The 21,296-nt window shown below is 39.0% G+C and overlaps 1 protein-coding gene across 3 annotated transcripts in view; it reads left to right on the top strand.

Moving 5' to 3' along the window:
- Positions 1 to 20,072, top strand: part of LOC139765999 (uncharacterized) — a 380,415-nt gene extending 360,343 nt beyond the window's left edge. For 2 of the 3 annotated variants that reach the window (XM_071694052.1, XM_071694062.1), the window contains one exon: positions 11,964 to 20,072. In XM_071694052.1, the coding sequence (XP_071550153.1) occupies positions 11,964 to 12,035 (72 nt within the window). In that variant the 3' untranslated portion in view covers positions 12,036 to 20,072. The remainder of the gene's footprint in view (positions 1 to 11,963) is intronic. The other variant, XM_071694073.1, reaches the window with a different exon arrangement.
- Positions 20,073 to 21,296: the final 1,224 nt, after the last annotated feature.

Below are 21,296 nucleotides of genomic sequence, written 5' to 3'. Positions count from 1 at the left end.
AGAAATTAGAAATAAGCTTCATATGGAAATGACATTGGATGATTTTACAGTCCCCAGCAAAGACATCCGAAGCAGACGAAGGACTATATTGGTCAGATAGAGAAATTTGGAGTCGTATAATTATTTTAAAGGAAATTTTAACGTACGTGTTTGTATGAGTGGGCTCCTAGCATGAGCTCCACCGAAACTTACTTTGAAGTGCCCTAAGACATGCGTGGAGAATCCTTCCTACTCATGACGCAAACATACATAGTTCTCGCTACGTATAAGGATCTTGTCCTAAATGTTGATGTTGTGGAAGCTTGTGTAACAAGTTATCACCGACAAAGTACTTCTGGGGTAACTTTATAGACTGCTCTTACTGATGCTCAGGATCATTATTGGGGAAAAATACCAGACTTTAGACTTGCAAATTTTTATGATAACGTTTAACACGCAAATCTGGGATGATATCATCAATGAAAACGATGTGGACATAGTTTGGAAAAGCTCCATTAAAGCTTCCAGAGTAACAGGGGTGACGTATGTGCCTGTACATAGCAGGACAAATTCCAGAATTAGATAAGAATTATGAGACGGTGAAATAAAGATATAATGTTATAAAAGTGGCACACGTGAAACTCGTAAAGGAATTACTGGCATGACGGAGTTATATAAAAATACATGTAAAATGAGATTCATAGGTCAGAGTATACATCAGTATGAAGCGAATATTACTGTAAATACCAAAAGGACCCCTAAATTTTACAGTTATATTTATCTGAGAAGGAAAGATTCATCATCCAGTCAGTAGATCCACTAGTCACAGAAAACGTTGGCTTGGCTCGAGACAATGAAGCTATGGTCAAGGACCTCAAGTTAACAGCGACTAAGTATAATAGAATATATATATATATATATATATATATATATATATATATATATATATATATATATATATATATATATATTCCTATGAGTTCACGGGGAAAATGAAACACGAAAAGTTCCCAAGTGCACTTTCGTGTAATAATCACATCATCAGGGGAGACACAAGAGAGGAATATAACAGTCAGTTGATATACATCGAAGAGACGAAAGTGCACTTGGGAACTTTTCGTGTTTCATTTTCCTCGTGGACTCATAGGAATATCTTGATCACGCGCAAAATTGTGATCCTTTCTAATACACACACACACACACACATATACATATATATATATATATATATATTATATTTTTTTTTTTTATTTTGCTTTGTCGCTGTCTCCCGCGTTTGCGAGGTAGCGCAAGGAAACAGACGAAAGAAATGGCCCAACCCACCCCCATACACATGCCTTGATTCAATCCACTGACAGCACGTCAACCCCGGTATACCACATCGCTCCAATTCACTCTATTCTTTGCCCTCCTTTCACCCTCCTGTATGTTCAGGCCCCGATCACACAAAATCTTTTTCACTCCATCTTTCCACCTCCAATTTGGTCTCCCTCTTCTCCTCGTTCCCTCCACCTCCGACACATATATCCTCTTGGTCAATCTTTCCTCACTCATTCTCTCCATGTGACCAAACCATTTCAAAACACCCTCTTCTGCTCTCTCAACCACGCTCTTTTTATTTCCACACATCTCTCTTACCCTTACCTTACTTACTCGATCAAACCACCTCACACCACACATTGTCCTCAAACATCTCATTTCCAGCACATCCATCCTCCTGCGCACAACTCTATCCATAGTCCACGCCTCGCAACCATACAACATTGTTGGAACCACTATTCCTTCAAACATACCCATTTTTACTTTCCGAGATAATGTTCTCGACTTCCACACATTCTTCAAGGCTCCCAGAATTTTCGCCCCCTCCCCCACCCTATGATCCACTTCCGCTTCCATGGTTCCATCCGCTGCCAGATCCACTCCCAGATATCTAAAACACTTCACTTATTCCAGTTTTTCTCCATTCAAACTCACCTCCCAATTGAATTGACCCTCAACCCTACTGTACCTAATAACCTTGCTCTTATTCACATTTACTCTTAACTTTCTTCCCTCCTTGTATTTTTTTTCAACTTTCTAAAATGGGAAACAGAATATATATATATATATATATATATATATATATATATATATATATATATATATATATATGAAAAGTTTTTATCGAGGATGTAAGGCATGTGTACGTGTAGGAAGAGAGGAAAGTGATTGGTTCTCAGTGAATGTAGGTTTGCGGCAGGGGTGTGTGATGTCTCCATGGTTGTTTAATTTGTTTATGGATGGGGTTGTTAGGGAGGTGAATGCAAGAGTTTTGGAAAGAGGGGCAAGTATGAAGTCTGTTGGGGATGAGAGAGCTTGGGAAGTGAGTCAGTTGTTGTTCGCTGATGATACAGCGCTGGTGGCTGATTCATGTGAGAAACTGCAGAAGCTGGTGACTGAGTTTGGTAAAGTGTGTGAAAGAAAGAAGTTAAGAGTAAATGTGAATAAGAGCAAGGTTATTAGGTACAGTAGGGTTGAGGGTCAAGTCAATTGGGAGGTAAGTTTAAATGGAGAAAAACTGGAGGAAGTAAAGTGTTTTAGATATCTGGGAGTGGATCTGGCAGCGGATGGAACCATGGAAGCGGAAGTGGATCATAGGGTGGGGGAGGGGGCGAAAATCCTGGGAGCCTTGAAGAATGTGTGGAAGTCGAGAACATTATCTCGGAAAGCAAAAATGGGTATGTATGAAGGAATAGTGGTTCCAACAATGTTGTATGGTTGCGAGGCGTGGGCTACGGATAGAGCTGTGCGCAGGAGGATGGATGTGCTGGAAATGAGATGTTTGAGGACAACGTGTGGTGTGAGGTGGTTTGATCGAGTAAGTGACGTAAGGGTAAGAGAGATGTGTGGAAATAAAAAGAGCGTGGTTGAGAGAGCAGAAGAGGGTGTTTTGAAATGGTTTGGGCACATGGAGAGAATGAGTGAGGAAAGATTGACCAAGAGGATATATGTGTCGGAGGTGGAGGGAAAGAGGAGAAGTGGGAGACGAAATTGGAGGTGGAAACATGGAGTGAAAAAGATTTTGTGTGATCGGGGCCTGAACATGCAGGAGGGTGAAAGGCTGGCAAGGAATAGAGTGAATTGGATCGATGTGGTGTACCGGGGTTGACGTGCTGTCATTGGATTGAATCAGGGCATGTGAAGCGTCTGGGGTAAACCATGGAAAGCTGTGTAGGTATGTATATTTGCGTGTGTGGACGTATGTATATACATGTGTATGGGGGTGGGTTGGGCCATTTCTTTCGTCTGTTTCCTTGCGCTACCTCGCAAACGCGGGAGACAGCGACAAAGCCAAAAAAAAAAAAGAAAAAAAAAAAAAAAAAATATATATATATATATATATATATATATATATATATATATATATATATATATATATATATATATATATACATTTATATATATATACATATATATATATATATATATATATATATATATATATATATATATATATATATATATATATATATATATATATATATATATGTAAGGCATGTGTACGTGTAGGAAGAGAGGAAAGTGATTAGTTCTCAGTGAATGTAGGTTTGCGGCAGGGGTGTGTGATGTCTCCATGGTTGTTTAATTCGTTTATGGATGGGGTTGTTAGGGAGGTGAATGCAAGAGTTTTGGAAAGAGGGGCAAGTATGAAGTCTGTTGTGGATGAAAGAGCTTGGGAAGTGAGTCAGTTGTTGTTCGCTGATGATACAGCGCTGGTGGCTGATTCATGTGAGAAACTGCAGAAGCTGGTGACTGAGTTTGGTAAAGTGTGTGAAAGAAGAAAGTTAAGAGTAAATGTGAATAAGAGCAAGGTTATTAGGTACAGTAGGGTTGAGGGTCAAGTCAATTGGGAGGTAAGTTTAAATGGAGAAAAACTGGAGGAAGTAAAGTGCTTTAGATATCTGGGAGTGGATCTGGCAGCGGATGGAACCATGGAAGCGGAAGTGAATCATAGGGTGGGGGAGGGGGCGAAAATCCTGGGAGCCTTGAAGAATGTTTGGAAGTCGAGAACATTATCTCGGAAAGCAAAAATGGGTATGTTTGAAGGAATAGTGGTTCCAACATTGTTGTATGGTTGCGAGGCGTGGGCTATGGATAGAGTTGTGCGCAGGAGGATGGATGTGCTGGAAATGAGATGTTTGAGGACAATGTGTGGTGTGAGGTGGTTTGATCGAGTAAGTAATGTAACGGTTAGAGAGATGTGTGGAAATAAAAAGAGCGTGGTTGAGAGAGCAGAAGAGGGTTTTGAAGAGTGTCTTTGAAATGGTTTGGGCACATGGAGAGAATGAGTGAGGAAAGATTGACCAAGAGGATATATGTGTCGGAGGTGGAGGGAACGAGGAGAAGTGGGAGACCAAATTGGAGGTGGAAAGATGGAATGAAAAAAATTTTGAGTGATCGGGGCCTGAGCATGCAGGATGGTGAAAGGCTGGCGAGGAATAGAGTGAATTGGATCGATGTGGTATACCGGGGTTGACGTGCTGTCAGTGGATTGAATCAGGTCATGTGAAGCGTCTGGGGTAAACCAGGGAAAGTTGTGTGGGGCCTGGATGTGGAAAGGGAGCTGTGGTTTCGGGCATTATTGCATGACAGCTAGAGACTGAGTGTGAACGAATGGGGCCTTTGTTGTCTTTTCCTAGCGCTACTTCGCACACATGAGGGGGGAGGGGGATGGTATTCCATGTGTGGCGAGGTGGCGATGGGAATGAATAAAGACAGACAGTATAAATTGTGTGCATGGGTATATATGTATGTGTCTGTGTGTGTATATATATGTGTACATTGAGATGTATAGGTATGTATATTTGCGTGTGTGGACGTGTATGTATATACATGTGTATGGGGGTGCGTTGGGCCATTTCTTTCGTCTGTTTCCTTGCGCTACCTCGCAAACGCGGGAGACATCGACAAAGCAAAATAAATAAATAATATATATATATATATATATATATATATATATATATATATATATATATATATATATATATATATATATATATATATATGCCGTGGAATTTATTAAAAAAGAGGGTGGCTGTGTTGTTGACTGTTTGGTGAGGATATTCATTGTATGTATGGTTCATGGTGAAGTGCCTGAGGATTGGCGGAATGCATGCATAGTGCCATAGCATAAAGGCAAAGGATATATATATATATATACATATATATATATATATATATATATATATATATATATATATTCCCTGGGGATAGGGGAGAAAGAATACTTCCCACGTATTCCCTGCGTGTCGTAGAAGGCGACTAAAAGGGGAGGGAGCGGGGGGCTGGAAATCCTCCCCTCTCGTTTTTTTTTTTTTTTTTTTTTTCCAAAACAAGGAACAGAGAATTGGGTCAGGTAAAGGCCCAGTCCTCTGTTCTTAATGCTACCTCGCTGATGCGGGAAATGGCGAATAGTTTGAAAGAAAAGAAAAATATATATATATATATATATATATATATATATATATATATATATATATATATATATTTCTGTCTGCCTTTATTCATTCCCATCGCCACCTCGCCACACATGGAACACCATCCCCCTCCCCCCTCATGTGTGCGAGGTAGCGCTAGGAAAAGACAACAAAGGACCCATTCGTTCACACTCAGTCTCTAGCTTTCATGCAATGATGCACCGAAACAACAGCTCCCTTTCCACATCCAGGCCCCAACACAACTTTCCATGGTTTACCCCAGACGCTTCACATGCCCTGATTCAATCCACTGACAGCACGTCAACCCCTCCTGCATGTTCAGGCCCCGATCACTCAAAATCTTTTTCACTCCATCTTTCCACCTCCAGTTTGGTCTCCCTCTTCTTCTCGTTCCCTCCACCTCCGACACATATATCCTCCTGGTCAATCTTTCCTCACTCATTCTCTCCATGTGACCAAACCATTTCAAAACACCCTCTTCTGCTCTCTCAACCACGCTCTTTTTATTTCCACACATCTCTCTTACCCTTACGTTACTTACTCGATCAAACCACCTCACACCACACATTGTCCTCAAACATCTCATTTCCAGCACATCCATCCTCCTGCGCACAACTCTATCCATAGTCCACGCCTCGCAACCATACAACATTGTTGGAACCACTATTCCTTCAAACATACCCATTTTTGCTTTCCGAGATAATGTTCTCGACTTCCACACATTCTTGAAGGCTCCCAGAATTTTCGCCCCCTCCCCCACCCTATGATCCACTTCCGCTTCCATGGTTCCATCCGCTGCCAGATCCACTCCCAGATATCTAAAACACTTCACTTCCTCCAGTTTTTCTCCATTCAAACTCACCTCCCAATTGAATTGACCCTCAACCCTACTGTACCTAATAACCTTGCTCTTATTCACATTTACTCTTAACTTTCTTCTTTCACACACTTTACCAAACTCATCACCAGCTTCTGCAGTTTCTCACATGAATCAGCCACCAGCGCTGTATCATCAGCGAACAACAACTGACTCACTTCCCAAGCTCTCTCATCCATATATATATATATATATATATATATCAGGGAATACGTGGGAAGTATATATATATATATATATATATATATATATATATATATATATATATATATATATATATATATATATATATATATATATATTGGCAAGGATCACAATTTTGCGCGTGATCAAGATATTCCTATGAGTCCACGGGGAAAATGAAACACGAAAAGTTCCCAAGTGCACTTTCGTGTAATAATCATATCATCAGGGGAGACACAAGAGAGAGATATAACAGTCAATTGATATACATCGAAGAGACGAAGCTAGGACGCCATTTGGTAAACATGTGATTGTCCAAAACATACAACGAGCGTTCATAAACTTATCATTTTACAAATCTCATCAACAGTAAAGTTATCTAATTTGTACAGACCATCACTAATACTAAGATTATATTTCTTTGTGTATTTAATAATAGAAGATTCAATGATATTTCTCTTGGTAATAGAATTAGAGTTAACAACTGAGATGGCGTTACTCCAGTCAGTACAATGATCATAGTTTTTAATATGATTAAACAAGGCATTTGATTCTTGTCCCGTTCTTATACTATATCTATGTTGCTTAAGTCTAACAGAAAGATCCTTACCAGTCTGACCAACATAAAATTTATCACAGTTTCCACAAGGAACTTTATAGATGCAACAAAGAGAATTTTCTGGTGAATTCCTGATTAAGATTTCTTTATAGTATTATTGTTGCTAAAGGCAACATTTACATTAAAGGATTTAAGCAACATGGGAAGCAAAGTGAAATTATTATTAAAAGGGAGAACTAAAAGATTCTTGGTGTCAATGGGAGGTTTGGGCTCAACTCTATAAAATGATTTCTTTGCTAACTTAAGGGATTTATCAATGAAAGATCTAGGGTACTTTAACTTAGATCCAATAGAATATATCTTCTCAAACTCATCATCAATAAACTCTGGACTGCAAATACGTAATGCCCTTAGGAACATAGATTGAAATGATAATTTAACTCTGTCATGTTGAGATGAGTAATAATTGATATATGAGCATACATTGGTGGGTTTTCTGTATATGCTAAACTTAAACTTGTTTCCTTGTCTATGGATCATGCAATCTAGAAATTGTAACATACCATTATTTTAATTTTCTACAGTAAATTTGATGGAAGGTACTAAATTGTTAAGTAAGGGGAGAAATATTTGTAAATTTTCATTTGTTGGCCAAACACAAAGAACATCATCTACATACCTAAACCAAATTGCATTAGAAGGTAAGATATCCTTCACTAATTTTGTTTCAAAAAATTCCATATAAAGATTACTTAGTACAGGTGAAAGAGGGTTACCCATTGCCATACCAAATTTTTTAGCATAATAATCTCCATTAGAGTGAAATACACAGTCTTTTATACACAATTCTATCAGTTCAATGAAATTAGACTTTGAAACAGGTAAATGAATATCATCCAAGACATCAAATAACTATTCTAAAAGGTCATCAACTGGAACTTTTGTGAAAAGTGAGGAAACATCAAAGCTAACAAGTTTGAAATCATAATTAATATTGATATTGTTTAGCTTGTTGACTAAATATACATTGTACATGATATTAGAATTTGATACCTTACCCACTAAAGGGCTTGATAAGGAAACTAACCATTTTGATAATTTATATGTGATGGAGCCTACTGAACTCACTATAGGTCTTGCTGGAAAATTCTTGTTTATGTGTTTTGATAAGTCCATACATATATGGCAATGAAGGGGACAAAGATGACAAATTTTTGATAAGAGAAATGTTACCTTTCAACAACAACTTCATTTCTTTACTGAAGTGAGAATTAACTGCTTCTAAGGGATTTTTACTAAGTTTAGAATATGTTGTGTTATCATTTAGATCATTCATTTTAGATAAATAGTTACTTTTGTCTAAAATCACAACAGTGTTAGCCTTATCTGCTTTAGTAATATGTATATCCTTGTCTTTTTTTAAGGTGTTAATAGCTCTTATGAATCTTTTAGGGCAATTAGCTTCCACTGGTTTTGATAAACTGGCATACACTAAACCCTTACAAATATTAATATCATCATTACTTAAATTACTGTATTTTTCTAAATTACAAAAAGACTGTGACATCAACACAGCTGGCTTCTCTGTTAGAGCACACAAAACTTAAACCATACCCGAATGCACACAAGGAATCTTTATCTAGTTGTTTATTAGACAGGTTTACCACAAAAGAAGGGTTTGTGTTCTTGGTCCAGTCGCTGTTTTCAATAAGATGGCCCAACTTACGATTTAGTGACACTTGTAGACTATTGCGTTCTTTCCTTAATTCATCATAGCAATAGTCCAACATCCGGTTCTTCCAGTGTGTCGGTATTGCTATTTGAAAGGCACGTTTCTTCTCTCTTGAAATGCGAAAAGCCTCCTTCATTTCAAGTTTCTTTAATTCAATATTTTTCTTTAAAATAATATTTTGAAATTGGTCAAATGGTCGACCAGACAGCTGCAACAAACGTTGAGGTAGGACAGATCTTGGCATCACTTGTTCATCAAGGCATTTCCTAAGGAAATTTCCTAAGTATGATAGATGATATAATATCATTCATATATATATCATATATATATATATATATATATATATATATATATATATATATATATATATATATATATATATATATATATATATATATATATACATATATATATTTTTTTTTTTTCTTTTTTTTTTGCTTTGTCGCTGTCTCCCGCGTTTGTGAGGTAGCGCAAGGAAACAGACGAAAGAAATGGCCCAACCCACCCCCATACACATGTATATACATACGTCCACACACGCAAATATACATACCTACACAGCTTTCCATGGTTTACCCCAGACGCTTCACATGCCCTGATTCAATCCACTGACAGCACGTCAACCCCGGTATACCACATCGATCCAATTCACTCTATTCCGTGCCCTCCTTTCACCCTCCTGCATGTTCAGGCCCCGATCACACAAAATCTTTTTCACTCCATCTTTCCACCTCCAATTTGGTCTCCCACTTCTCCTCGTTCCCTCCACCTCCGACACTTATATCCTCTTGGTCAATCTTTCCTCACTCATTCTCTCCATGTGCCCAAACCATTTCAAAACACCCTCTTCTGCTCTCTCAACCACGCTCTTTTTATTTCCACACATCTCTCTTACCCTTACGTTACTTACTCGATCAAACCACCTCACACCACACATTGTCCTCAAACATCTCATTTCCAGCACATCCATCCTCCTGCGCACAACTCTATCCATAGGCCCACGCCTCGCAACCATACAACATTGTTGGAACCACTATTCCTTCAAACATACCCATTTTTGCTTTCCGAGATAATGTTCTCGACTTCCACACATTCTTCAAGGCTCCCAGGATTTTCGCCCCCTCCCCCACCCTATGATCCACTTCCGCTTCCATGGTTCCATCCGCTGCCAGATCCACTCCCAGATATCTAAAACACTTTACTTCCTCCAGTTTTTCTCCATTCAAACTTACCTCCCAATTGACTTGACCCTCAACCATGCTGTACCTAATTACCTTGCTCTTATTCACATTTACTCTTAACTTTCTTCTTCCACACACTTTACCAAACTCAGTCACCAGCTTCTGCAGTTTCTCACATGTATCAGCCACCAGCGCTGTATCATCAGCGAACAACAACTGACTCACTTCCCAAGCTCTCTCATCCACAACAGACTTCATACTTGCCCCTCTTTCCAAAACTCTTGCATTCACATCCCTAACAACCCCATCCATAAACAAATTAAACAACCATGGAAACATCACACACCCCTGCCGCAAACCTACATTCAATGAGAACCAATCACTTTCCTCCCTTCCTACACGTACACATGCCTTACATCTTCGATAAAAACTTTTCACTGCTTCTAACAACTTGCCTCCCACACCATATATTCTTAATACCTTCCACAGAGCATATATATATATATATATTTCAATGGCCGCTTCGTCAGACGACGCTAAGCTGGGAAATAAATGTACAACAGATGCTGAACATCACAGATGCAAACTGACTTAAACAAACTGATAGACTGGTCTTACAAGTGGCATATGAATTCAGTTATCGATAAATACAAAAGTTAACGCATAGGTAGTAAAGTCCAGTAAGGGGGTTATTTAAGTAGGTTGTACCATACAATCGAAAGGGCGGACAAAATTCTTGGAAACATGGGTTCGGCTTTCTAATTTAAGTTTAAGGAAATAGTCCTGACTCTGCAGTGTACTTGTGTATCCTCGCCATGAATAGAAATGAAAAGACTGACAGAATGGAGAGACTACAGCGGTGAGCAACAAAAAGTTATTCCCGAATGAGAGGTAAATCAAATGACAGCCAGGTAGACGTAAATTTAGAAAAGCGAAGTTTAAAAGGTGATTTGATACAGATGTTCAGAATAATCCAAGACTGATTATTTCGATTAGAAATCCTGATTAAAGCTAATTTCATTCGTAGTAATGGATATGAATTTGTGGGCAAACGATTTTTTTTCGAATAAAGGAAAGTACTTTTTCTTCACCAGCATCGTTAACAGCATATGGAACAATATACAAGTTAAAGTTGTTGAATGTAGCGCCATAGATACGTTTTAAGTCTAGGCATGATAGATACTTCGCTTGAGATTCATGAGTGACACTATTTGCACCTCTTTAGTTACACCGTTGCCTAGCTTGTAAAGGCTCTCCCTAGATGTGCTCTGTGCTCTCTGTCAGTCAGTCTTTACAGAATCATTTTGCTTAATATGTTCATAAAGAACCTAAAGATGGTCTTTTGCTTTACCATAGATGTGTCTTAACTACCTCACCTGCTTCTAATGTCATTGACTCAGAAAGCTCTCGCGTACATGTTTTAATGCAATGGTTTTTTGCTATGGTTCATGAAATGTTATGCTAGTGTATGTGACATAAGTAAAGAAATCCTTTGGTAATATTTCCTAGGTCATCTCATCTAAATGACGTTGAACATGAAGTTCAAAACTGCCGGCTTTTATATTTGCGTTATCAGTTTACGAGCTTTTGTATGTTATTTGAACCTATAATATATGAGATATTTGTTTTGTTTTATGATTCTGTGCAATTAGAATCCAAACTCTTTTTATAGGAGAGGTTTTTCTCTTCGTTTTTAGATTACCAGAAATTGCAATTTGTCAATTTCTACAGCAAAAACCATCGGTTTTTAGACATTTCCAATGCAAAAGTTCTTCACATATCTTAATCTGTATTGTCTCAGAATCTCTGTTTTGAAAGATACAGACACTAAAGTATCATTGTGTTAAGACAACTATCAGCAGGCTTGTTGCTACATAAACTACTCGTGACATCATAGAATAACTAAGTAGAGCCCATTCAAATATGTCATATGAAAATTACTTAGCCACATTATTAACGCTGTGTCTCCCCACAGGCACCTTCCAGGACCATTCCTGAGGATGACTTCCCCAAAAACTACAGTCGGAAGGCCAGGCCGTCGATATGAGCACCGTCAACTCCTCCATCCTCCCTCCTCTCCAGGAAATGCTGTACACTTGCTTCTTTCCTACTGGTTGATTAGAAAAATGGCGGCCAGGTCAGGGATGTTCCTCAGCATGTTGAAGGTCGCACGGACTGTGAACCGCCACCTCAGGGGCTTCTCGGTGAGACTAGGAAGACTCTGAAGTTTATATGTCAGCGTTACGTTCACACAAGACGTGGGATTATGAGGTCGACCACCAGATTTAATTTTGTTTCTGAACAGTTTATGAAATTTTGTTTTTGTTCCTTTATGAATAGGTGTTCATATGTTCAGTGAAATGCGTGAGGTATCATTGCTACATAACGAGAACAAGGCTCCATCCTGAAGAAGGAAACATGGCTAGTCAATTGAATCTGTATCTCTCAAGAGTTAAGCAGAGATAACACATCATAGCCCCGTCCACTTGTCATCGAATCTCTCAAAAGCTAGGCTCTTCCAAGTCCCACCCTACGGCAGCATTGCCACCAATCAGCATTCACGTTCCACCTATTATTCTAACTGGCTATTTAACTGCGGGTTACTGTGGCCAGATACTGTGTTTAATCTCGCATATGATATGAGAATATTCCTATGCAAGTGCCATTTTTATGGTATATTTAAGCCTTAGGCCGTTGCTAAATGCTTCGGCAGATGTAAATTGACCTTCAGTGATCATAACTAACCAACTAGCCAGATAACATGAGGTTGGCGTTGTCGTGTGAAATAAAGCAACGACGCTTCTTGCGAATGGATGATATGCTTATGATAATAGAAGTATGCTGAGGTCAGTATCATACAATCCCTGGCCTTGCCCTTACTAGCCTAGCATGAGATTTTATTCTTACATCGATGAGAGGCTTTTAATGTAAGATAAAACAAGTATTTATATATGCCTTTTTATCATCTATCCGCAAGTGTATTATAAGATGAAAAGAATTAATAAATATTTCTGCTTGTTGACACGTGTGAACCATAGTGAGGCATCACAGGATATGTCTAGTGGTTTTTACTTGCTGTCATTGTGGTCGCTTCCTCATTTATGTTCAGCATGACAATACGTCACAGGTGTCGACCTTATGTTTGCTCTAATTTGATTCAGTTTATTGTACTTTTAGTAAAACAAAGCTGATTATCTATAGTTATTATATATTGTTTATTTTATTATATACATACAGGAAGGCGGTCGTGTAGGCACAGGCTACACCAATTAATTGGTGTTGAGACTATGTAAAAAGTATAATACAGAGCACGGAGATATATATACATCTTGTATATGCTGTGCGTGTGTATGGTTGAAAATGTAGGGGAACTTCACTATTTTCCCATTTACGGTTGTGTGACCACACACACATACACACCATCCTCACTCGGTGGTCTGCCACACGTTCTTCAACAAAACATGGTTCAGAGATGCATTCGTCTTAGTTATCTTGTGTTGTCCTCTCCTCGGCTTTTCTGTGTCATTTTATGCTTATCTGATTCTTCCTTCTGTATCTCATTGGTAACCTTTTGTCCTTTTGATCCATTTCTATTAGTGTAATCATTTAATGAATTAATCACTTTTTTAACAGCCAAGCTAAAATGCAGAAATTCTGACAGCTTGTTGGGGCATCGTTGTTAGGTCTTCACCTCTGTGTAGGTGTGCAGTAATGGTGATGAAAATATTTGGAGAAGTATTTGTATTCATCGTAAATCATACAAGAGAAATAGTGTACATAGTGCAGTAAATTAATCATATTCACATCCGATTCTTTACATAAGGAAGCTCTGAAAAAAAAGAAAATAAGTAGTAAAAGTATTCATAACATGATGGTGGGGACACCGTGCAACATATACTAATAACTATACCTATTTTGCCCTCAACAATGCCAGTCTTTTCTTTACAGAAGTGCAATGTGTATGCCTGACTCAAGCTACTTTCATCAACGATATGAGTTTGGTTCATACCTGAACAAGAGGATTCTTGTTGATAGTGTTTTATTCATTTCAGTTACTTTGTGAAGTTCATGAGTCAACAAGTGGTTGAATATGCTGAGGTCTGGACCACTGGCTTACCTCTCCCCGCCGCCCAATGTCTCACTTGTACATTAACGTGTTAGCACAATGCGTTGAATACTTTTCGGCAAAGTGACCTTTATATCCTCATGTTTCTGGTTTCTTATATAAACACAGATATGTATTAACGATAGATTTTAGCCACTAGGTTCATGCCATGAAGTATTAAATATCTTACACTACGGTAAGATCAAACAGTTCAGCTTCTGCGTTTTCCCCTCCCACAGTTCCATTATGCTGTCAATGAAACACTTTCCAGGAGTACCACTATCATATACCCATTACCACAGAGGCCGGTTACAATAAGAACTCCCGAGCTACAGTGCGATCAACTAAATCCAACTGTAAGCTCAAGTTCGCATCAAGCCGGTGGTGACTATAGCTATGCTTATGCATGAACTCTTTAAGCTAATCTGGCCAAGAAGATCCGTAGCTTTACGCAACCCAAAACTCTGTAGTTAATCTAACCAATGATATTTGTAGCTACTCCAAACTATGACCTCTGTGATTACGTTCAGCAGGTGAAATCTTCTACATATGCCAAAAGAGCACTTTAGTTACTATCCAGTAAACTATCAAGTTTCATCTAGCCAATGAGCTCTCTAAGATGAACTAAGACAAAGATCAGCAAAATATTAAAGGAACATTTAGTCAATTATTTTTCAAATTACATCCAACTAATGAGCTGCATCCATCAAATTGAGTCTGATTTTGTCTAGCCATTTATATTGAGCAACACGCGACAATATTGCACTCCGATTTCATCCACCCAGTAATGTGATTAACTAGAGACAACTGGAGAGCATTGTTGGTGCTTCCCACGACCACTCACCCCGTCTGAACAGTCAGTGTCTCAAGCTACATCTAAATAAAGAAGTATTACACACAACCAGTGATCTTTTTGTGCATTGTGTAACATCCAGTCGATGAAATATACTTAGTATAAGTCAAAGGATTATTGGGTTAGAAACTTGCAGACAATCCGGTTTATGTTGAATTCCAAACAATTTTATTAAAATGTAAACCAAACAGTCGTTTATAAGTTATAATCTGCCAATGATCTCTCCTGCTTTGCTGGCAAACCAATGATTACTCAAGGTGCGCGTGAAATGACTGCAGGCGAAGTAACTGAATTCAGTTTTTACACCAACTGATGAGAATTCCAGCAGGTCTTCATTAATAAGAACTGTTTGCGTGCTCTACCAGTCAGCGTTCAAGATAAATACTGCTAATGAGTTCCCTGGATTTACCTATCCATTTAGCTTGCTCGGTGTAGCCAACTAAGTCCAAGTCATATTTGAAACACAATCTGTGACAGCCCTTCTTATTACAGACGCCAGAATAAGCACTCATGGTTAGAAATGTGTTGCTTTGGCTGAGACATTTCCAATGATCATGCTTATCATTAATGTTATTATCATTATCATTATCATTATTATTATTATTATTATCATTATTATTATTATTATTATTATTATTATTATTATTATTATTATTATTATTATTATTATTATTATTATTATCATTATTATCATTATTGGTATTATTATTATCATTATTATATCATTTGTATGTTTAGTACTTAAATCATACCAGCTGTGACTCCTAGAATTGTTACAGAAGATGCAAAGACTCAGTCCCATGATCCGGTCCCCAGAGAGTTGGGAATTTCAAACAAAGCTGTAATGTAGCAGAGGAAATCATTGCAAGAATATTGTGCTGTTAGAAGCAGATGACAAAGCTAAATGTGCTTTGTTATGAGCTCTTATGCAAGGTGTCTGAACTGTCATTTCATTTCAATATTGAGACACCACAGTCATTCTGTTCTGCTTCTCGTTAACTTAGAGATTTTATAGAAAGTTTGTCAGAGATGATGTTAAAGAGGATACACGTGTTAGTCACGACTGAAATGGATGAGTCCTCATGTTGGTCACAGCTAAAGCTGTTGAGTTCGCATGCTGGTTATGGCTGAAACTGATGAATCCACATGTTAGGTATGGCTCAAACTGATTAGCCTACATTTTAAGTACGGCTGAAACTGATGAGTCCTCATGTTGGTTACGGCTAAAACTGATGACTCCACATGTTAGGTACGGCCGATTTTGACGAGTCCACACGCTAGTTATGGCTGAAACTGATGAGTGTACATGTTAGGTATGGCTGAAACTTAAGTCCATATGTTAGTTACGGCTAAATTTGGCGAGTCAACATGTTGGATACTGATGAATCCACTTGATGTTCACAAATGAAACTAACGAGACATAACATGTTCGTCACGGCTGAAACTGACGAGTCTACATATTGGTCACGACTAAAACTTACGAGATATGGTAGGCTGGTCATGAAACTGACATGTGGGCAACACACTGGTCATGACATACTGACAAAGTGACATCGTTTTGGTCACGGTCGATACTGACGAGGACAAGGTGTGGTCACAACTGACACTGTGGTGGAGGAGGACACACATGACTTGGTGGTTATAACTGACCAGGACACGACATTGATGGTGATGAGGAGGAGGCCAGGAACATGTTGGTTATGACTGACACTGACCGATGATAGTGAGGAGATGAGTGAATGAATCAAGTGTTCACTAAACCAAAATTTACCTTGAGGATGAACTACCCAGCCAACTTTTCCATATATCCCAGTCCCACCAAGTCAAACATCCCCAATTACGTCACCTCGTCCAAGGATCTCGAGAGGGCACTTGTCAGCATTGTAATGCATTCTTCTTTGGGACTAGACTCCTGAAACTCTGTTCCCTTTACCTCTACAACATTGGCAAGGGCGTGAACTATCCTCTGGAGAGAGCATAGACTCATGAATAGTCCCAGAAACTGAGATTGACTCACGTATTCCCACATCGCATAAACAGACACAAAACATTACAAAGCATGAACAATCAGCCTATAAAACTGGCAACACGTACGCAACATTAGAATGTCATGGAACTGATATGCAGTATCCAGGGTAACATCGTTTCATGGCAGGAAAATCATAACTTCATTCGTTCTTTGAACCTTGTGATACATTTGTAGAGGCGCGGGAGAATCGGCTAAATGTTGCTTTGATATACTGTGCAAAAGCCTTTGATAATATGACCATGTTTACAGACTACGTGTTTCCAGTGCCTCCACGTTAAGTTCACACACCAAAGAAATGTACTTGCGCCTCTACAGTTTCTCATTAGCTTGTCTAACATAGTCACAAAAGGCAAACCACTGCTTCGTACCATCTTGTGTAGATAATATGAGTAAGTATGGAAATGTTATTTGTATCTGATTTTGAGAAACTACATACAGACATAATTATATCTTCCGGTCGGCCACTGATGTTAACATGCTCTGTAATCGAGAGAAGTTTGCGCGACTCCGTTATGGAACAAGTAAGGCAATACAAAGAAAACACTGAATACCAGAGAGAAATGCACCCCAACTTGTCTCGGGAGAAAAATGTTCGAGACATCTGAGCTATGATGTTGATGAACGTACCACAGCCAGCAGAACAGAGCAGCAGTTGCCTGCTCAAAATATGTGGCAGACTGGATTTTGAAGACCTTTAAGAAGGCAAAAGTAAAACTGATGATTTTCAAGAAGCGTAATACTCCCCAGATTGAAATACCGTAAGACGTTAAAAAAAAAGAAAAAGAAAATATCAAGGTTGATGAAACTGTGGAATCAGAAAGTGCGTAAAGTCCTTTGACAACTTGCAAGGCTGAAAATTCTAAATTACAGGGAACGACTGAAACCACTAAGGCTGCACACTCTACAACACGGACGAGGAAATTATATAATCTTCACTTGAAAAATTCTAAAAGGCGTGTTTCAAATATGCATCCAAACATAGTTCCCTGTTACCATAACAAGCCTGGAAAACTGCTGAATATTACGAGTACAGCTGGCAAATGCGAGAAGTAAAGTATGAGCAAACAGTGCAAACATTTAGAGCTCAAAATTGTGTAATGCATTGCAATACATCCATTGGAAAAACACTGAAGTGTTCGGTGAAGAAATCTGAAATAGATCTGATACAGAGTGACAAGTGGACTCGTGTTGGCCACAAGTCATATATACCAAGACACGACGTGTTGATGACAACGGACACTAGCCACCACCTGGCGTGTTAGTGATGAAGGTTACTGAGAAGGACTTACACGTTAAGTCACGAGGAACTGACGAGGGACGACGTAGTCACGACTGATGCTGACGAGAACACGGCTCATGTTGATAAGAATGGAAAGTTGATAGCATGGTAGCGACTGATGCTGACGGGAATATGGCATGCTTGTCATGGCTGATGTTCATGAAGGGGGGAACGAGTGAAATGGCCAAGGACTTGGCATGTTTGTTAGGGATGTTGGCCACAGCCCACCATGGTCGCTACAACCGGTGAAAAAGAGAAGACAGCTTCTGCTAACGCTGTTGAGTACGTTACTTGTTCATCCCGGCTGGTGTTGAGGATAACAAGTTGAGAACATTGTTATTTTTCAGATGTTGATGAGGATATTTGTTGGCCATCATGATCCTGAAAAGGACATGTTTGGTCATCATGGGTAATGATAACGTTTCTTGATCACTGGTGATGTTGAGAAAGATATCGTTTGCTGGTCACGGCTGATAGTGCTGAGGTTACGGCACCTCTCTCTCTCTCTCTCTCTCTCTCTCTCTCTCTCTCTCTCTCTCTCTCTCTCTCTCTCTCTCTCTCTCTCTCTCTCTCTCTCTCTCTCTCTCTCTCAGATGGTGAAGATGTTGCTCCACTTGTGTCTACATGCTGACGAACAACATATATAGTTTATACAGTGCTACTTTTATATTACATGTTGTATTTACTTCATATTGGTATTTCATTGTTTTAAAGATTTTTTTTTAGTGCTAGCCAAGCAGTGTGGAGGCTAACCAGTCACGGGCACATGTCTGGAGGTAGTCTATTGGAGTAGAGGCTAGCCAGTCACATGCTTGTGTCTGGTATTAGCCTAGATGTGTGGAGGCTACGTAGTCTCAGGCATATGTCTGGTGGTATCTTATAGGTGTGGAGGCTAGGTAGGCACAGGCATGTGTCTGGTGGTAGCCAAGTACCGTGTGGACCGACCAGTCACTGGATGTATTAAGCAGTAGCCAAGATGTGTGCAGGCTCACCAGTCACAGATGTGTGTATAATGGTAGCCAAGGGTATGTAAGTTTACCATAAACAAGCTTATGTTGAGTGGTAGTAAAGACAGTCCAAGTCAGACAATTAAAGGCTTGTTTTCCTTTGTAGTTAAGAGGTGTGCAGCTTCACCGGTTGCAAACTTACATTGAGAGGTAGGCAAGGGTGTGTAGGCTCACCAGTTACAGGCCTATGTTCAGTGGTAGCTAAAAGATGTTCTGGTTCACCAGTCAATGGTTTGTGTTAACTAGGAGCTAAGGTTTGTTTAGGCCAAGTAGATACACTGGTCTGTGTTCACGTGTAAATAAAAAAAAAAGTGCATAAATTCACCAGTGACTGGCTTGTGCTAAACGTCAGTTAAAAGGTGTACTGGATGACCAGCCAATGGCTTATCTTCATTAATAATCCAGAGGTGTGCGGGATCACCAGAGTCATGAACATGCACTGGGAACATTAGATATGGGGGTTTGCCATTAAAAGGCCGTCAGCATCCAATATGAAAATTATACGTCGCCTTCAACAGTGTAAAGAAGAGACTTATTTTTCTTCAAAGCCTGTAATTATAGGTGGGAGCTACAATGCAGGACACTGACGATATTCATATGCTCATCCCAGATTACAGCAATACGAGCCATATACCAGAGAACATTGCACAAGGTGAGGTAGGTGACGGGTTGGCCTGGCTGCCACGAGTAACAGGAGGTCCTGTGTCTTTACTCTGCTGTTATTACAAAATACCACAAAATCTTTCTTAGTATTAATAATAGCCTTTCTTTATTGTACAGATGTAAATTAAATGAGCTGTGTAACTTTTAATGATTATTTCATTCTATATTCCTTTCAAACAGTCAGTCTTCTTATCGCGTAAGTAAATGATACAAAACAGTTCACATCTAAACCATCATTTGATTACGTTGACCAAGATGTGTGTTTCGCACTTTTCTAGTGTTCCTCTAACGCCTTCTGCTCTTATATGCTCTTGGCAAAGATTTTTCACTTGTACAGAAAACAATATATATATATATATACATACATATATATATATATATATATATATATATATATATATATATATATATATATATTTTCTTTCTTTCTTTTAAACTATTCGCCATTTCCCGCGTTAGCGAGGTAGCATTAAGAACAGAGGATTGGGCCCTTGAGGGAATACCCTCACCTGGCCCAATTCTCTGTTCCTTCTTTTGGAAAATTAAAAAAAAAAAAAACGAGAGGGGAGGATTTCCAGCCCCCCGCTCCCTCCCCTTTTAGTCGCCTTCTACGACACGCAGGGAATACGTAGGAAGTATTCTTAATCCCCTATCCCCAGGGATAATATATATATATATATATATATATATATATATATATATATATATATATATATATATATATATATATATATATATATATATATATATATATATATATATATTCTCCCCTATCCTGAGGATAGGGGAGAAATAATACTTCCCACGCATTCCTCATGTGTCGTAGAAGGCGACTAAAGGGGACAGGAGCGGGGGCTAGAAACCATCCCCTCCTTGTATTTTAACTTTCTAAAAGGGGAAACAGAAGAAGGAGTCACGCGAGGAGTGCTCATCCTCCTCTAAGGCTCAGATTGGGGTGTCTAAGTGTGTGGGGATGTAACTAAGATGAGAAAAAAGGAGAGATAGGAAGTATGTTTGAGGAAAGGAACCTGGATGTTTTGGCTCTGAGTGAAACGAATCTCAAGGGTAAAGGGGAAGAGTGGTTTGGGAATGTCTTGTGAGTAAAGTCAGGGGTTAGTGAGAGGACAAGAGCAAGGGAAGGAGTAGAACTACTCCTGAAACAGGAGTGGTGGGAGTATGTGATAGAGTGTAAGAAAGTAAACTCTAGATTGATATGGGTAAAACTGAAAGTGGATGGAGAGAGATGGGTGATTATTGGTGCATATGCATCTGGGCATGAGAAGAAAGATCATGAGAGGCAAGTGTTTTGGGAGCAGCTGAATGAGTGTGTTAGTGGTTTTGATGCACGAAACCGGGTTATAGTGATGGATGA

This window comes from Panulirus ornatus, chromosome 4, assembly GCF_036320965.1.
Source record: "Panulirus ornatus isolate Po-2019 chromosome 4, ASM3632096v1, whole genome shotgun sequence".
In the NCBI taxonomy this organism is placed as follows: domain Eukaryota; kingdom Metazoa; phylum Arthropoda; class Malacostraca; order Decapoda; family Palinuridae; genus Panulirus; species Panulirus ornatus.
Note: the sequence above shows the minus strand (reverse complement) of the source record. Positions and strands in the feature narration are given on the sequence as shown.